The sequence below is a fragment of the Cyphellophora europaea genome (genome assembly GCF_000365145.1).
Source record: "Cyphellophora europaea CBS 101466 unplaced genomic scaffold supercont1.2, whole genome shotgun sequence".
Classification (NCBI taxonomy): Eukaryota; Fungi; Ascomycota; class Eurotiomycetes; order Chaetothyriales; family Cyphellophoraceae; genus Cyphellophora; species Cyphellophora europaea.
The window spans coordinates 2823842-2840761 of NW_008481808.1; the positions used below are offsets into that span (position 1 = coordinate 2823842).

Here is a 16920-nt window from a genome sequence, read left to right on the forward strand (position 1 = left end):
CGGAAAGAATGGCGTCCCAGTACGATTCAAAGACGACGTGCTCGGGAATTCGCGGGTTGCGGATCGTAGGCCCCAGAAAACCCCGATCTTCCCACCGTGCACATCCTGCAAGCCTTCCAAGCATCTACTAGTCAACCCAGCCAACTCGAAGGGTAGCTCGTTTGACGTGTAAAGGCGGCCAATCAAATGCATCTCTTCTGTCCTATGCACCTCAGAAGCGTCAACTAAAGTCCTCCTCGTTTCCGTCCCGCGAACTATTTACAGTCTCGTGTTTCCGGGAATCCACACCGAGATATTCGCGAACAGCGGCACCACCCATCAAAGTCCCCTTCTGTGCGAAACAGTCAGCCCAAACAGCCCTTGCATGAAAACTCGGAAACTATCCGCACGGGGCCACTCACCTCCGTCTCCAGATGCTGGAAACCGTCCGACACAAGCTCGAGCTCCAAGTCTCTTAAGCGGCTGACAAGCTTCCAAACCGATTCACTCGAATCGGATTGGTCGCGTGCTTCAAGAAATGCTTGCTCTGTACCTGCCAGTGCCAACCCTTGTTCCTCTAGCCGTTGCTGAATCAACACTGTAGCTCTCAACACGAAGATATCCCGGAGCTGATCGTTCATCAGAATGTCCTTTAGCTCACCCGCCGCAAACTCGTGGCCTTTCCATGAGGCCTTCAATTCCTTCTGGCCGTCATTAGTTTGTGCCACGCGAAAGTCAAGTCCATCTTCCTCGTTGATACAGGCCCACCAAACGTAGTTGCTGTCCCAATCAACCTTCCCCGCATGATTCACGAAGATGCGAACACCTGGAGCTTCCTCCGCATAACGAATCTTGGCTATGCGAAGCGGGTCGTCCTCCGGCATGGAGAGGTTGAGGAACATTTCCCTTGCGCTGCTCGCCCCTTCCTCAAGGAAACCATAGGAGAACACCATTTCCGTTGCACCTCCGACACCATACATGATTGTAATCTCTTCACCACTGGCGATGCTCTTATCGTCGCGCACAACAAGGACTGCGTTACCATCGTCGTCCACCTCGAACCGTGCATTTGATCTGTTGTCCGAGGCGTGATTGGCCATGTCCACAACCGGCACCATTGAATCGCCCACGCCGCGTGGCAGTTCCAACGCCCTCGAGCGGTATTCAGCGTCGGCCAGCTTCCAGTCGTCCATCGTCAGGATTCCGTTCTGCTCATCCCACCAAGTATCCCTGCACCAGGGCACAGTAGACGTTTCCTCCCTCAATTGGTCGAATTCTTTCTCAAGGCTGGTGAGCTTCTGCTCTAGCGCATCCTTCAAAGAAGTTCCGCTGAGAAGTGCTCGCTCTGCTTCAGTATAAAAAGTCGGCAGAGGGATACTCTTTGGTAAGAATTTCACGTAGTCGGCATGTGGACTCTGCTTCGCACCGGTCCGGTGCTCGTTGTCAGGGCTGCCCATCGTCATCTGATATAGCAAAAAGACTAGGATGAGAAGCCTGGGCGTCTGCATTGCCAGTCAGTCTCGTTTCTTAGACCTACCTTTCGGCCCTCGTATTACAATTCAACCTACTTTTGCAAATGATTCGGCGGCATCGAGAATCGTACGCAGCGTACAATCGACTTTTGCACACTGATCAACTTGGCCACGTGATACAATCAACTCACTAGGCACTTTCAGCAGGATAGCGCCAGCGGACACATCGCGAGTAGCAACAAGTCCGCCGCCCTTGCTGTTACCATCACTATCCAAGATGTTCCGGGTGACTCGAGCAGCTGGTAGCTGGATATCATTCAGTACTGCCCAAGCCGGAAGGCTTTCCGTATCAAGATGGCCGTAACGCATTCTGGGAGTGTTTAGAGCGGAAAGCGCTTCTGAAGCGGCCGCTGGTTTCCCCGTGTATGAGAGTATGAAGAATTGCAGAATCGCGGCAAACCAACCTGCAGTCATCCAAGTCAATGTCGAGTCGAGCAAACACAAGGCTTGGCATATCGATGCCAAGACTGTTCACGTGATTCGCTACTCTGAGCGGTGCCGCCATCTTGACTTCTCCAGATATCCTGCTCGACCTCCATACCTGATGCGGGGTGACTGTATAGAATGACCATCCAACACTGAGCTCTGAGGCACATTCATCGTGACCGGCCATTTTGATCTGACTAACGTGATTGATCTCACCTTCTTGGTAACGTACCCCTGTCCACATTCACCCAGATATCATTAGTCAACCTACACAGCTCTTGCCCTGCGGCAGCATGATCAAAACGATTGCGGAAGAAGTCTTTCATGAGTGACAAAGATGTGTCAATAATGACCCTACTGGTCAGATAGCAATTCACTGATAAGGCTCCCCATCCGCCCCGCTTAGCGGCCCGCTGCCAAGTGCCCGGCCAGGAACGGCGGCGTCCGCCAGTATTGGCATTGACGAAATGCCGGGGTCAGCGGGAGATATGGACAGTATCACAGGCTCTGGATCGCTCATTTGAGATGGAGTTCTCCTCGGTGAGTAATTGGATCGTCAAACACGTTTCCGCGCTGCTTTGCTTATTTCTGTGCTTGAACATCCCCACGGGCATACTACATCCAGCTTGGCTCGCCTGCAGATTGAGCTCGGCATATTGGTAGCCAGTGTTGTTCGAGGCTGTAATCACTTGGCCGCTGCTTGACAGTCATGGATTGCGGTCTGGGGCAAGCCGTTATCGTCAGGTTCCGACGGCAAAGAAGCACGCGATGTATCCTCCACGCGAAATAAAGATGAAGGGTGCCGACGGCGGAAGGCTTTCAGAGCAATTCTTTAGAAGCCTCCAGACTCGAGTCGACAATGGCAGATGAATCACCCGCTAGACCCCCTCTGAGCCAGGGCTTTGGCTATGGCATTCTCATTGGACTTGGCCTTGCCTTTGCTGGGTTCATGATTGGCACGACTTGGGCTCTCAAGCGTTATCGAAGCGAGCTCCAGACCTCCGAAGTCTTCAACACTGCAGGCCGCACTGTCAAGAGCGGCCTTGTTGCCTCAGCAGTCGTCTCCTCCTGGACCTGGGCAGCTACTCTGCTTCAATCTAGCTCGGTCGCCTACCGTTATGGCATCAGCGGCCCATTCTGGTCTGTCAATATCGGTTGATCTTATTCAAGTGCGGATCTGACCTTCGTCTCAGGTATGCGTCTGGTGCGACCGTCCAAATCATTCTTTTTGCGACCCTCGCCATCGAGCTGAAGCGAAGGGCGCCAAATGCTCATACTTATCTCGAGGCGGTCCGTGCGCGATTTGGGAGAGCCGCCCATCTGGTGTTCTTGACCTTTGGCCTCATGACTAACATCCTGGTCACCGCTATGCTCGTTGTCGGAGGTTCAGCTGTGACCGAATCAATCTCCGGTGTTCCAACAGAAGCAGGATGCTTCCTTATTCCTCTAGGAGTTGTGCTCTACACCATCTTTGGTGGCTTGAAGGCGACCTTGATCTCAGACTATACTCACGGTCTCGTCGTTCTGATCATCATCTTCCTCTTCGCCTTCAGTGCGTATGCGACAAACGCAAACCTGGGTTCGCCGGGCGCTGTCTGGGACGCACTCGTAGCAGCCTCTGAGCGTCATCCGGTAGATGGTAACAGAGGAGGCAGCTATCTCACCATGCAAAGTCGTGAGGGAGCTGTATTCTTCGTGATCAACATTGTTGGCAATTTTGGTACTGTGTTCCTCGACAACGGGTACGTCTTTCAGCTGCCACTACTGGCAGGTCACGCTGACTCCAATTTTCCAGCTATTACAATAAAGCTATCGCAGCTTCGCCTGTTGATGCATTGCCAGGTTACATCATGGGTGGTCTCTCCTGGTTCGCTATCCCTTGGCTCTGTGCCACGACAATGGGTAAGTTGGGCCCACAAGTAAAGGTGCTTTCCACCTAATGAGCTCTACTAGGCATCAGTGCGCTTGCCCTGGAGAACAACCCAGTCTTCCCGACCTATCCACAGCGCATTCCCGAGGCCGATGTCACTGCAGGTCTCGTGCTTCCGTATGCTGCACGCGGCCTTCTCGGCACCGGAGGAGCACTTGCTTCCTTCTTCTTGGTATTCTTCGCTGTCACATCCGCCTATTCCAGCGAACTCATTGCAGTATCCTCAATTTTCACCTACGACATCTACCAGACCTACATGAATCCCAAGGCTTCCGGTACATTGCTCATTCGAATGTCCCACGCTGCGTGTATTGGATATGCGTTGTTCATGAGCGCTTTCGGTGTCGGTCTGTACTATGCCGGTATAGGTATGGGCTACCTCTATCTCATGATGGGCTGCATCATCTCAAGCGCCGTTATCCCAGCCACGCTCACCCTACTCTGGAAAGACATGAATTGGATCGCGGCCGCAGGGAGCCCAGTGCTAGGCTTGGCCTGCTCGCTGACAGCCTGGCTCGTCACTTCCAGCAGAGACTGTGGTGATCTGAGTGTCGCTTGCACCGGGTCCAATTATCCTATGTTGGCGGGCAACGTCACAGCGCTTCTGAGCCCACTAGTCTTCGTGCCGGTTTTGACCTACGGCTTCGGCCGCCAGAACTACGATTGGGAGTCCATGAAGCTGATTAGCAGGGGCGATGACTCCGCGCTCATTCGTCGAGCGAGCCTAGAGCCCGAAACTGTCCACGAGTATCGGGACTACACAAACGATGAACAGGAGCAGAAGCACTTGATGAGGGCTGCCAAGATCGCCAGATGGATGACGGTGGCAATGACTCTGTGCTTTCTCATCCTCTGGCCCATGCCACTATATGGCTCGGGTTACATCTTCAGCAAGAGCTTCTTTACGGGTATGTTTCCACCCATCACCGTGCACAAAGGCCTCAAAACTAATCTGTCTGCAGGATGGGTTGTTGTGGGAATTATCTGGCTGTTCTTCAGCACGTTCTGTGTTGGAATCTATCCGCTCTGGGAAAGTCGAAGCACCATCGCACACGTTACGAGGGCGATCATGGGCGATCTCACAGGTAAACCTATCGTGCACGGCAAATCGAGCACCGTCGAAGTAACGGAAGGTCACTCTTCTTCCACGGACAAAGAGGCTGCTACCAAGACCACCAAAAACAATGAAGCGAAAATAGAGCCGTAATGGAATAGTCCTAGGTTGACACGGAAAATAAACCACTTGTGGGGAGGGGTATGTGCGTTTCAGGTCCAGGAGGAAGGGCAACCGTAGCTTTGCCTCTATCTATCCAGGTGCTTTGGGGCAACTCCTTCAATGTTTGCCAGTCTCGTGGGGGTTCCCGTCCAGAAGCAGATACGATCGATTTCCTAGTCCACAATTCGGTCAAGCCTATCTGCTACGTACTCCCATCAAGCTGATCACGATGGGCCTGTGTTTTCTGCAATGACTCTGCGCAGTAGATCGGTATCAAGGTACGCTCTCACTTCCTCAATCGTCTCGCTCGCGTCATCGAACTTGCAGATCCAGCAGTACTTTGAAGCTGTCAGCTTTCGCTTTTAGAAGTGAAGAAAGAGCCTTGCTTGCCATACGGCTTTCAGGTACTGTTTCACGTACGACTGACTAGTACGTATCTAGTTTGCAAGGAGGCAAAGAATCGTTACTTACTCGCATATCGTACTCCATTCCGTTTTGACACTCAGCGTCGATGGCCTTCATCTCGACCACCGCGGTAGTCTTGCCGTTCTCCACAACGGAGGTGATGACATTGACGGGCTGTATACGGAGAGGTGCTGTCAGGACGTCGCGGCCTAGGTAGGAGACGGTGGCATCCACGAAGGCCTTTTTGGAATTGTACTGCAGGCGTGTTAGGGGTCGGCGGTGTTGGGCATTGAGGCGAGCAGGGAATCTTCGAAGAGACTCCAGGCAAAGGGTCCAGCTACGCGACCTTCGAAGCAGCTCGAACAAGCACTTACCACGCCTGAGATGGGAGTCGAGCCCATTACGGTCCAGTGCACTGTTGATGATACATGCTCCCAATAGCGCGCGGAGGTCTCCGGTGAGGAAAGGTTACTGAAGATATCCCGGACGCGGTCTGAGGAGACCGGCATGGTGGTATTCTTGCTGGGCCACAAGCAGTAACGAAGCGAATGTAGGGAGCAGGCTATGGAATCTGGGAAATCCGAGGCAGTGAGGCAATGGCAAGGTATCAGGCAGTGAATGAGGGGTCGCACGTTTATACTTCGATGATGTGTTTGGAGAAAGCAGCCTCCCTGCCCTCGTAAGGAGTGAGATAGCATCATGTGGTTAGTGACGGCCGCAAGTGCATACTATAATTCTGGCATTCTGGTGTTAAGTCCTTGTCACGTCCTCCGTCGACCTGGGATGCGGCCTAGCCGCGGGGAAATATATCTACCGGCTGGCCACGGCGGATATAAGGGGCATGGATACACTACTACTCTCAGCAGCTATTGGTCTGATAGACACGCAGTCGACAAGACTCGCTGCTGTCTGTGATTCGAGTGAATAGTAATAATACGGCAGCTAGGTAAAAAGAACTGGAAGGCGGGAAGGTGGTGGCTTCGCTGAGGAACATTGTCTTTTCTTGCCGTGAGTTTCCGTGGAATGTGGCCCACCATTCTATGTCCGCATCCCGACAGAAGCTGGAATCTTCCACTTTTGGCAGGGTACTAGCTGCTTTGAAACCTTGGCCAGCGTCATTGGCATCGCGTCGCAACGCGCCTCTCTGGATCTTCTGTTGATCTGCTTGACAACCTCTGCTTGCACTTCGCGCCAGTGCCCACAGGGGCTTCCTACTCAAATCCGCGATGGACGGCATACTATACGACACCTCGTATACTGCTTACGCAGTTCCTCAAGCCACTCCTGCACTTTTCGCGCTCCTATCGGCCTCCCCATCGAGGTTGAGCGACCATGCTAATACTCTGCGCGAGCATCTCTCCGCTGACCGCGCCGCCTACGAAGATGAGGAGGAAAGAGAAAAGATCGGCGGTCTACGAGACTGTAAATTTGCTCCTCTGCAGCGACACGAGGCCGAACCACAGGGTGTAGCGATCACGCTTTTTTATGACAAACTGTCCTACAAGTTTGTGCTGTACCGAGGCACTCCATCTCCCACAAAGGCACGAAGCAGGAGGGCCGGCCACAAGAAAGACGAGAGTCTGCCACTGCTGCTCATAAAAGCTACTTCATCACTCACTGCACGGTTTCTTGCCTATCTGTCGCTGCACTTCCATGTGCCCACTATCGCACCACTGAAACTCCCGGTAGGGTATCTAGCAGACGTATTGGATGTTTATGTCGACGGTCTCGTGGATGCGCATCGGCCTGTTGCTAGCGATTATGCTTTACTGGACTTCTTCCGAGATACCGTCGGCGCTATGAAGCTGACTATCTCTCTTACCGATGCTGAAATCGCGAAGAGTCTGCGGACCATTGATGTGGATGTGCCGCCGGAGACACTGTATCAGCTGGTAGTCGAGTCGGAAGCCGGCACGAGCTTTCTGGAAGCTCTTCACAAACACTTACACGCCCGTACCGGACTACTGCTGCCTCTTGCTCCAACGTATCCTGTTCGCCGATCCCAAGACAACGATAACTTGGAGCAAGACAAGACAGAACCACCACTCAAGCTCTCCAGAATTGGGAACGCTGCTTTCGCATTGAGCAGCGAGGGACGGCTGAAGTTCAGCTCCAAAAGCATGCAGGCCGTGGACGCGGTCCCTGGCATTGATAGTGGCGAACACAATGTCGTTAGAAAGGCGAACCAGGATCTGCTCGATTCACTAATCAGAGAAGCTTTGAGCATGGCCGATACAGACTGACTGTGGAAAAGGATATCGAAGGACCCAATTGTGGGGTCAATGACTGAAGACACTTGTCATTACCGAGCCCGCTTTCTCGGTTCTATTTTCTCCTCGGACGACCAACACAATGCTCGCTGAAAGCCAACAATAACGCCACACACGATGCCAGTGCTAATGCTACACTAAAGACTCTGCCTTGGGAGGACAACCCGCGACAACCCGCTACGAGCGGCGTTCATCCATCACCATTGTAAACATTGTCGAAGTTCTTCGAGACGCCTTCCACCATTTTCGACACCTCGTCGATTTCCCTGCTCAAATCTTCGACGTTGCCCGCCAACGCTGCAACTTCATCGAATTTGCGCCTCTTGTTGGCATCAGCGATCATCTCCTGCACCATGAACTTCTGCTCTTCCAAGATGATCAGGCGCTCCCGCAGTTGTTTCTCCTCCGCTTCCAATTCCGATATTCGTGAGCTTGTCACGGAGCTGATGGACAAGGCTGAGGACGAATCGTGGCGCATATGATTGAAATGAATGCTTGCAAGAGCACCTGGTGGCTTTTGCCCATTTGCAAGCGGCGAAGGTCCGCCGTTGGAAGGCTGCTTGGAAGTGCCGTGCGGCGTTGCATGCTTTAGCACCTTGGGCAGAGTCTTGAGCGGCAGCATGTGCAGATGCAGGAACTGGCTGGCGTTCTGATAAATGGCTTTTTGCAGTTTCAGCTGCGTGGGAGACTGGCTCGGCATGTCGCGGATCCGACGTGCGGCAGTGTCGTACTGCGTGAAGCTGTCCATCAGACGTTTGCGGGTGCGAGATGCGTCCGCGATCTGTGTGCTTGTAGGTGGCGAATCCGGGTCTTGGAGAGCTTGCAGCAGTTTCTGGAATTTCGGAAGGAGAAGTCGGATCCCCCGCTCGAATTGCAGCAGGTTGCTGTAGGCGCGTGTGAATGTTGTGATGGCTGGCGTGGCCAGGCTTTCTGCGAAATCACGGTGGGCAAAGAGTGTGTGGTTGCATTCCTTGCAGAGGCGAATGTCAAGGGGGATAGTGCTCGGTGCGTTGGGTTTCTCTGTGGATGGAGGACGGTGGTCAGCTGGATTGATCAGTACGAGATTGGTGGTGTAGGAGGGAAGCGCAATGCTTACGCGATGCAACGTTGAGCGGCAAGATAGTCGAACATCCTGTCGCAGGATCGCCACACACCACCTTGCCGCATGTCCGGCAGTGGTGCCGCCGGAATGTGTATTGAGAGAAGTCCTGTTGGCAGTATGGACAACGCGCAACGTCGGCATCGTCTTGCCACGACACGACACTCTGCTCTAGTGCTTTCCGTGGGTCGTTCTGACCCCATGATAATGACCAGCGCTTGTTAGACGCCTGTGCCACCTCTTCAGGCGGGTTGGCGAACAGCTGCGTCAAACGAGTAAGACGCTTCTCGAGCCGCGAGACCTCCATCGTCTCTTTATCTACTTTCTCCTGCCGCTTCCGCTTGAAAGCCGCCATGTGGTCCCTTTCCAAGCCGTGGCGATCGTTGTATCCCTCCCGGCTCTTGTAGCACGTCTCGCACACCCTCAGCCAGAATCCCCGTACAGGCTCATGCTGTGCCGATCGTGACAGCTTCATCTGATACATCGTGTGTTCGTCGCAGAACAGCTTGCCGCAACATCTGCAATTCACAATTCCCGTTGTCGTTGATCCCAGCCTCTTCCCGCATGTCGGGTCCGAGCAGTTGTCATAGCCAGACCTCCTTTGCCAGTGATCCTTCCTGACCACATCATCCGGATCCACGACCTCTTTTTTCACTTGCTGCTGAGCCGCGATGCCCGGCGCCGGGCTCTTCGTACCATCTCTCAACACGGCAGTGCCTCCACTTCCGCCACCTGTCGCAGATGTCATCGCGGCGCCCATCCCCGCGCCTGGCACCGGTGTGCTGCCCCTCCCCACATCGTAGTTGCTCTCAAACACATCGAGACCTTTCAGCTTCTGGTTCAGGACCGCCAGCGGCTGGAACTTTTTGGCCTTGCTCATCTGCTGCTTGAACCAGTCTGTGACCTCATCCTGCTCCTGCGGCTCAATCTCCTTGTGTACATCGTCGAGGTGGCGGTTCAACTGCAGGAGCGTGACCATCTCCTCGTTGCAGATCGGACACACGAGGCGATCAGTGGCGTTAGAGAAGCTGCGCATGTGTTGGCCCGGTACGGCGCCATAGTCGGTGGAAATGCGTGAGGCGATGTCCTGAGGGTCGGTGGGCGTGGAGAGTGATGGCGGCGTAGAGGAGCCGCCGGTCGGGGTCGGAGTGGAAGAGAGGGAGAGGGAGGAGCCGGAGGGCGAGGCGAGATTATTATGAGGTAAGGGCGAGGATATGGGTGGTCTGGTGCTTAATGAGGTCGCGGGCGCGGCGGCTGCTGCGGGTGTGAGGCCAGCTCCGCTACCGAGGACTCTCCCGCCGCCGATTGTGCGCCTCGACATGGCTTGGTGGAGTTCCCATGAAGATGCGTGTAGACGACCGTATGTCAAGAGGGAGTGTTGCAGTGGAGGGGCTGGATTGGTGGTTGCAGGATGCTGCAAGGGTCGAGGCTCTGTGGTTACGAGGCCGCCTTGGCACAGGCGGTGGCATTGCCTTCATCGTCCGAGCCTGTTCCGTTGGTGTTACTACCCACAACCACACTGTAGGTTAGAGATGTAGGTTACGAAGCGACACAAGAACTGTAAACAAACTACTCTGGTATTGTGAATATCTCATGTCTCATCACTCTCACATTCCGTTCATCGCTCTTCCTACCATGAACCAATCCCTCTAGAACTCTATAAACAACCCTGCCCCGACTTACGACGTTTTGCCAGCGTCCTCCTTGAGACTCACAATCCGGTTGAGAATCACTTTGTCCTTTGTCGTATCTTTGTCCATGCAGAAGTATCCTATGCGCATGGCCTGGAAACGCACAGATTCGGGACCGCAATTCTCCGGCTTCGACTCACCGGCCTCCTGAGGCCACGGACGACGCGCCTCTATTTCATTGAATCCGACCTCAACCATGGCGTTCGGGAAGATCTTGAGACTGTCCTCGCGAATGTCTGCTAGGAAACTGGGCTCGACGTCATCTGGGTTATCTGACTTGAACAGTGGGTTGACGATTCTGGCTTCAGCCTTGACGGGGGACCTGTGCGCTGGCGACTCAGCTACCCACTGGATGTAGGCTTTCGGTTTCTTGAATTTCTCGCCCTCTGGAGGCTTGTCGTAAGTGGCGTGAATTTCTGTCACAAGACCTGTTGACTCGTCTTTGGTGAAGCTTTTAGCGGTGATGGGGAACGGGACTTTGAGGAGGCCGACTGGTTTCCCCGGTGCCATGCGGAAAAAATCCTTGCTGTCCTCCTCTCTAAAGTCATCGCGATCGATGTACACCGTCTTGGTGAACGGCATCTTATGCAACCCCATATCTACATCCTTGGGCCCGAACGCGTTCTCGATCTCCTCGATGTAATCGTCAGGAAGGTCATCAATGATGACCTTGATTGGGTCTAGTACTAGCATGAGCCGCGGAGTGCTCATTTCGAGATACTTGCGTACCGACTGCTCGAAGCGCACGATCTGAATGTTGATTTTTGCTGTGGTGACCCCGAGCTCATTGACGAAGGAGAGAATTGCTCCTGGAGGGACACCGCGACGTCGGAGAGCGACAAGTGTGTAGAGTCGGGGGTCGTCCCACCCGCTTACGTACTTGTCGTCAACCAGCTTCTTGATTTTCCGCTTTGAGAGGACCGTGCCGCCGATGTTGAGTCTGCCGTACTCTCGCTGCATTGGCTTGTGGGGGACGTCGACGGTGTTATTGAGCCACTCGTATGATTCGCGGGATAGTATGAACTCGGTGGTGCAGAGTGAGTGAGTGATGCCCTCGAAGCTATCGCACAGACAGTGAGTGAAGTCGTAGGTAGGATAGATTCTCCACTTGTCGCCGGTCCGGTGATGAGGCTTCTCAAGAATACGATACGCAACCAAATCCCACATCTGAGGATTGCCATTCTTGAAATCATCGGTCTTCATACGTAAGAATGCTTCGCCAGGCTTGTATTTGCCGTCTTTCATGGCTCTAAACTCGGCCAGTGATTCTTCGATCGGACGGCTTCGATGAACACAGGCATATCTGGGCTTCTTGTTCTTGACATCTGTGCCGCCTCTCTGATCTTTGAGATCATCAGGGGTACAGTGGCAGACATAGGCTCCATCAACACTGATCAATTTCTCTGCAAGTTCATACAACTTGTCGAAGGAGTCGCTCGAGTAGGTGATCCGGGCAGGGTCAAAGCCTAGCCAGCGCACAATCTCCTCGATCTTGACGAAATAGATCTCCTCCTCGGCTTCAGGGTTGGTGTCGTCATACCTTAGGTTGCAGGTTCCACCGTAATGTCGGGCGAAGCCAAAGTTGACGGCGATGGCTTTGCTGTGGCCGATGTGGAGATAGCCGTTGGGTTCTGGCGGGAATCGAGTGCAAACGGTCTCATCTTCGGGACGCTCCTTTCTGACTCCTGCCAACCAGCCTTCCTTGAACATTGCATCGGGATCCAGTGGCGCCGCTGGCTCAGTTTTGGCGGGCTTGGGGGGCTTGACGTTAGCCGGCTTCGCGTTGGGATCCTTGGGTGGCTTGGGGGCCTTCGGTTTCTTCTCTTTCTTTTCCTTCTTCTCGGTAGTCCCTGGAATGTTCTCTTTGACGACCTCCTTGACGCGCTCGGGAAGCGACTTGTCGGAGCCGGCTTCTCCCTCCATCTTTGCAGTGCACGTGCAGCTTAATGAAGAGATTGCTCTCCTGTGCAGGTCAAGTCGGCACTATGACCGGCCCTTGAGGCAATTTAGACCGGATCGAAGCAGAAACGTTAGAGTCAATTGGTCTCTTTTCGAGCACGATAGGAGTTACAGATTGAACGAAGGGTGAGTCGAATGGGTGAAACTGGTTCTGACTGATATCCAAAATGCCAAGCTCCAGCCTTGCCTCTGAGTTTCAACAACACCTTATCGGATGAGGACTAACGTTAGTCCGAACAGTTGCATCCGTCACGGCGGACGCCTCCAAATGATGCCACTTGTTCCAGAAAAAGTCGCGGAACTTCGCGCTTCTTCAGTCTTCCATAGACATACTTATTCCTGTTCATAGCACTTTGCTGTTTCGAGCGAGCTCTTGATTGAGGCTTGTTCATCGCAGCCATGGCGTACTCATCATCGAAGCTCGTGAGAAACGAGCAAATACAGTCCGCTAGCCTCCACAATCCTCGACCTTTATTCCTGCGACAATACGTCTGGCCTTTCACCATCCTGTGGCCCGTCTTTTTTGCGATCTACCTCAACGAAGATTACTACGATGACTACATCGATGGAAAAGAGTGGACTTTTGTCTGGATCGCAACCATTGCGACGCTGCAATCATTAGCGTGGCTCTCCACGAAATGGAGCGTCGGCATTGCAACATCGTTCACTACTTACAAAGCCTCGTCAGTTGACCATGCTACCTTGATCAAGGTTATCCCCGTTGTAAACTCGGGCACGCCTGAAATCTGCAAGCTTGAGCGCGAGCCGGACGGCCGAATTTCTTTCATCTATCAGAAACGCCGGTTCCTCTACAACTCAGACCGGGACTATTTCGCACCTCTTACTTTTGCCTTGGATAAAGAAGAGAAGCCTCTTCTGGAAGAATTTCAGCTGTCAAAGGGTCTCACTGAGGAGGAGGCTGCGGAAGTCCATCATCATTATGGAGACAACACATTCGACATCCCAGTTCCTACGTTCACTGAATTATGGAAGGAACACGCCGTTGCTCCCTTTTTTATCTTCCAGATATTCTGTGTCGGTCTTTGGCTGCTCGACGAATACTGGTATTACTCTCTATTCACCCTTTTCATGCTGGTCGCGTTCGAGAGTACTGTTGTCTGGCAACGCCAGCGAACGCTCAACGAATTTCGAGGCATGTCTATCAAGCCATACGACCTCTGGGTCTATCGTGGGCGCAAGTGGATTGAGATCAAGAGCGATAAGATTCTGCCTGGCGACTTGGCTTCCGTCGGTCGGACCGGTGAGGATTCTGGCGTTGCTTGCGACATGCTTCTTGTGGAAGGCACCGCTATAGTCAATGAGGCTATGCTCTCTGGCGAAAGTACACCTCTCCTCAAAGAGTCGGTTCAGCTTCGACCGGGCAATGCCCGCATCGAAGCAGAGGGGCTCGATAAGAACGCATTCCTCTGGGGTGGAACAAAGGTTCTGCAAGTTACTCACCCTGCTACCAGCGAGGGCGGTGAGGTCTCGAAAACTTTGGCTTCTGGCGTTCCTAAACCTCCTGACAATGGGGCTGTGGCAGTCGTCCTCAAAACAGGCTTTGAGACCAACCAAGGAAGCCTGGTCAGGACTATGATCTACGCCACTGAACGCGTCTCTGCGAATAATGCCGAGGCATTGTGGTTCATCCTGTTCCTTCTCATCTTCGCACTTGCCGCCTCATGGTATGTCTGGCAGGAGGGCGTACGCAATGATCGGAAACGCTCCAAGCTGCTCCTCGACTGCATCCTCATCGTCACCAGCGTCGTCCCACCCGAGCTTCCTATGGAATTATCGCTTGCTGTCAACACAAGTCTCGCAGCCTTGAGCAAGTTTGCCATCTTCTGCACCGAGCCGTTCCGCATCCCGTTTGCAGGTCGTGTGGACGTTGCTTGCTTCGACAAGACTGGTACGCTGACCGGTGAAGATTTAGTGGTCGAAGGCATCGCAGGCCTCACTCTCAATCAAAACGGTGTGCCAACGGGCCCTGACGGAGCTCAGACTTCTATTGTTAAGGTGCCACAGGTTGGCATTTTCACCACTTTGGTACTCGCTACGGCTCATGCCCTCGTCAAATTAGACGAAGGCGACATTGTGGGCGATCCCATGGAGAAAGCCACCTTGAATGCTCTGAATTGGTCGCTGGGCAACAACGACACGCTCACAAGCACGCCACCCTCGAGGAACAAGCAAGCTCCGTTATCGGGCTCCGCCAACCATATCGTGCAGATCAAGCGGCGCTTCCAGTTCTCGTCTGCGCTCAAGCGACAAAGCTCTGTAGCTATTGTTCTCATGACCGACCCAAGAACAGGCAAGAAAGGCAAGGGAACATTCGTCGGTGTCAAGGGTGCGCCTGAGACAATCCGTAAGATGCTGGTCGAAACTCCACCGAAATACGAGGAGACGTTCAAGCATTTCACTCGCAACGGTGCCCGCGTCTTGGCTCTGGCTTACAAGTATCTTTCCACGGAAGGCGAGATCGGCCAGAAGCGCATCAATGACCTCAAGCGCGAGGAGGTGGAGTCCGACCTTCACTTTGCCGGCTTCCTTGTCTTGCAAACCCCGCTTAAAGATGATGCTATTAAGGCCGTTCAAATGCTTAACGAGAGCAGTCATCGTGTGGTCATGATTACCGGTGACAACCCGCTCACTGCTGTTCATGTTGCTCGCCAGGTTGAGATCGTGGACAGAGACTGTCTGATTTTGGACGCCCCGGAGGATGATGATACAGGTACAAAGCTTGTCTGGAGAAGTGTTGACGAGAAGACGATCATCCCAGTTGACCCAACCCAAGATATAGATCAGAAGATCTTGGAAACCAAGGATCTGTGCCTCACCGGTTATGCACTCGCAAAGTTCTCTGGGCAAAAGGCCTTCTATCCGCTATTGCGGCATACTTGGGTCTACGCACGCGTCTCACCGAAGCAGAAGGAAGAAATCCTGATAGGCCTCAAGGACCTTGGCTATACTACATTAATGTGTGGCGACGGGACAAACGATGTTGGCGCGCTCAAACAGGCCCATGTCGGTGTTGCCCTACTCAATGGCTCTCAGGATGACCTCAAGAAGATATCTGACCATTTCCGGAGCACGAAGATGAAGGAGATCTACGAGAAGCAGGCGGCTATGATGAAACGCTTCAATCAGCCAACACCACCTGTGCCCGTTGGCATTGCACATCTATACCCACCTGGGCCGAGCAATCCACATTACGAGAAAGCCATGAAGCAACGCGCAGAGGCCAAAGGCATCGATCTTGACGAGAAGGTCAATGGCAGTGCCGAGAATGGTGCTATCGAAGAGATCGTGTCCCCCAGAGCCCAAGCATTACAGCAAGCCAACCTTTCGCCTCAGGAGCGCAAAAAGCAAGAGGCTGCTCAAAAGGCTGCGGGATGGGCTGATAAGCTCACGACGGGCATGCTACAGTCGGAGCTTGAAGATGCTGAGCCTCCCACGATCAAGCTTGGAGATGCTTCTGTTGCGGCTCCGTTCACCAGCAAGCTTGCGAACGTTATTGCTATCCCCAACATCATACGCCAAGGTCGCTGCACGCTCGTCGCTACGATACAGATGTACAAGATTCTTGCTCTTAACTGTCTGATCAGCGCCTACTCCTTGTCGGTTATCTATCTCTCCGGCATCAAGTTCGGAGATAGCCAAGTCACCATCAGCGGGATGCTCATGTCGGTATGCTTCTTGTCCATCTCTCGCGCGAAGCCAGTCGAGGCTCTGTCACGCGAACGTCCCCAACCAAATATCCTCAACATGTACATTCTCGGGTCGGTCCTCGGGCAATTCGCTATTCACGTGGCAACACTGATCCACCTTTCGAACACTGTCTATAAATTTGAACAACGGGATAGTGAGGTGGATCTTGAGGGAGAGTTTGAGCCTTCGCTCCTCAACAGTGCCGTCTATCTCATGCAACTCATTCAGCAAGTCTCCACGTTCGCTATCAACTACCAGGGCCGACCATTCCGCGAGAGCATCAAGGAGAACAAGGGCATGTACTATGGTCTGCTTGCTTGCTCCTTTGTGGCTTTTGCCGGAGCTACAGAGTTCATGCCTGAATTGAACGAGCAGCTCAGTCTGGTCAAGTATCCAGAAGGTTTCAAGCCGACTCTCGTCGGACTGATGGTCATTGACTACTGCGGATGCTGGGTTGTTGAGCAGGTGTTCAAGGCTCTGTTCAGCGACCTGAAGGCAAAGGATATTGCTGTCAAGCGGCCTGATCAGATGGAGAGGGATGACAATCGCAGGAAGGCAATCGTGGAGAAGGCAGAAAGGGAGCGCATTGAGGCTATTGAAAAGGCACGGGGTGTTGCCAACAACACTCTTCCCGCGCGCAAAAGATGAAGGGTGGACAGTGCCAAACTTCCGTTGTAATATAGACTAGAGAGCGCCTGAATACTA

At 53.4% G+C, this 16920-nt stretch overlaps 7 protein-coding genes across 7 annotated transcripts; 3 read left to right on the forward strand and 4 right to left on the reverse strand.

Moving 5' to 3' along the window:
- Positions 1 to 344: 344 nt before the first annotated feature.
- Positions 345 to 1820, reverse strand: HMPREF1541_02580 (uncharacterized protein; the record flags this gene model as incomplete). The annotated part of the gene is made up of 2 exons (XM_008716935.1): positions 345 to 1481; positions 1548 to 1820. 2 exons carry the CDS (start codon positions 1818 to 1820, stop codon positions 345 to 347), a joined length of 1410 nt encoding a protein of 469 aa, XP_008715157.1.
- A 976-nt stretch (positions 1821 to 2796) lies between these two features.
- Positions 2797 to 5074, forward strand: HMPREF1541_02581 (uncharacterized protein; the record flags this gene model as incomplete). The annotated part of the gene is made up of 5 exons (XM_008716936.1): positions 2797 to 3077; positions 3131 to 3679; positions 3733 to 3839; positions 3891 to 4775; positions 4830 to 5074. The coding sequence occupies 5 exons, from the start codon at positions 2797 to 2799 to the stop codon at positions 5072 to 5074; spliced, it is 2067 nt and encodes a 688-aa protein (XP_008715158.1).
- A 233-nt stretch (positions 5075 to 5307) lies between these two features.
- HMPREF1541_02582 (uncharacterized protein) lies at positions 5308 to 5997 on the reverse strand (the record flags this gene model as incomplete). The annotated part of the gene is made up of 3 exons (XM_008716937.1): positions 5308 to 5421; positions 5555 to 5743; positions 5863 to 5997. 3 exons carry the CDS (start codon positions 5995 to 5997, stop codon positions 5308 to 5310), a joined length of 438 nt encoding a protein of 145 aa, XP_008715159.1.
- A 717-nt stretch (positions 5998 to 6714) lies between these two features.
- HMPREF1541_02583 (uncharacterized protein) lies at positions 6715 to 7731 on the forward strand (the record flags this gene model as incomplete). Its single annotated transcript, XM_008716938.1, has 1 exon — positions 6715 to 7731. One exon carries the CDS (start codon positions 6715 to 6717, stop codon positions 7729 to 7731), a length of 1017 nt encoding a protein of 338 aa, XP_008715160.1.
- Positions 7732 to 7948: 217 nt separating this feature from the next.
- On the reverse strand, positions 7949 to 10178 carry HMPREF1541_02584 (uncharacterized protein; the record flags this gene model as incomplete). Its single annotated transcript, XM_008716939.1, has 2 exons — positions 7949 to 8802; positions 8855 to 10178. 2 exons carry the CDS (start codon positions 10176 to 10178, stop codon positions 7949 to 7951), a joined length of 2178 nt encoding a protein of 725 aa, XP_008715161.1.
- Positions 10179 to 10536: 358 nt separating this feature from the next.
- HMPREF1541_02585 (glutamine-tRNA ligase) lies at positions 10537 to 12471 on the reverse strand (the record flags this gene model as incomplete). Its single annotated transcript, XM_008716940.1, has 1 exon — positions 10537 to 12471. One exon carries the CDS (start codon positions 12469 to 12471, stop codon positions 10537 to 10539), a length of 1935 nt encoding a protein of 644 aa, XP_008715162.1.
- A 435-nt stretch (positions 12472 to 12906) lies between these two features.
- HMPREF1541_02586 (uncharacterized protein) lies at positions 12907 to 16863 on the forward strand (the record flags this gene model as incomplete). Its single annotated transcript, XM_008716941.1, has 1 exon — positions 12907 to 16863. The coding sequence occupies one exon, from the start codon at positions 12907 to 12909 to the stop codon at positions 16861 to 16863; it is 3957 nt and encodes a 1318-aa protein (XP_008715163.1).
- Positions 16864 to 16920: the final 57 nt, after the last annotated feature.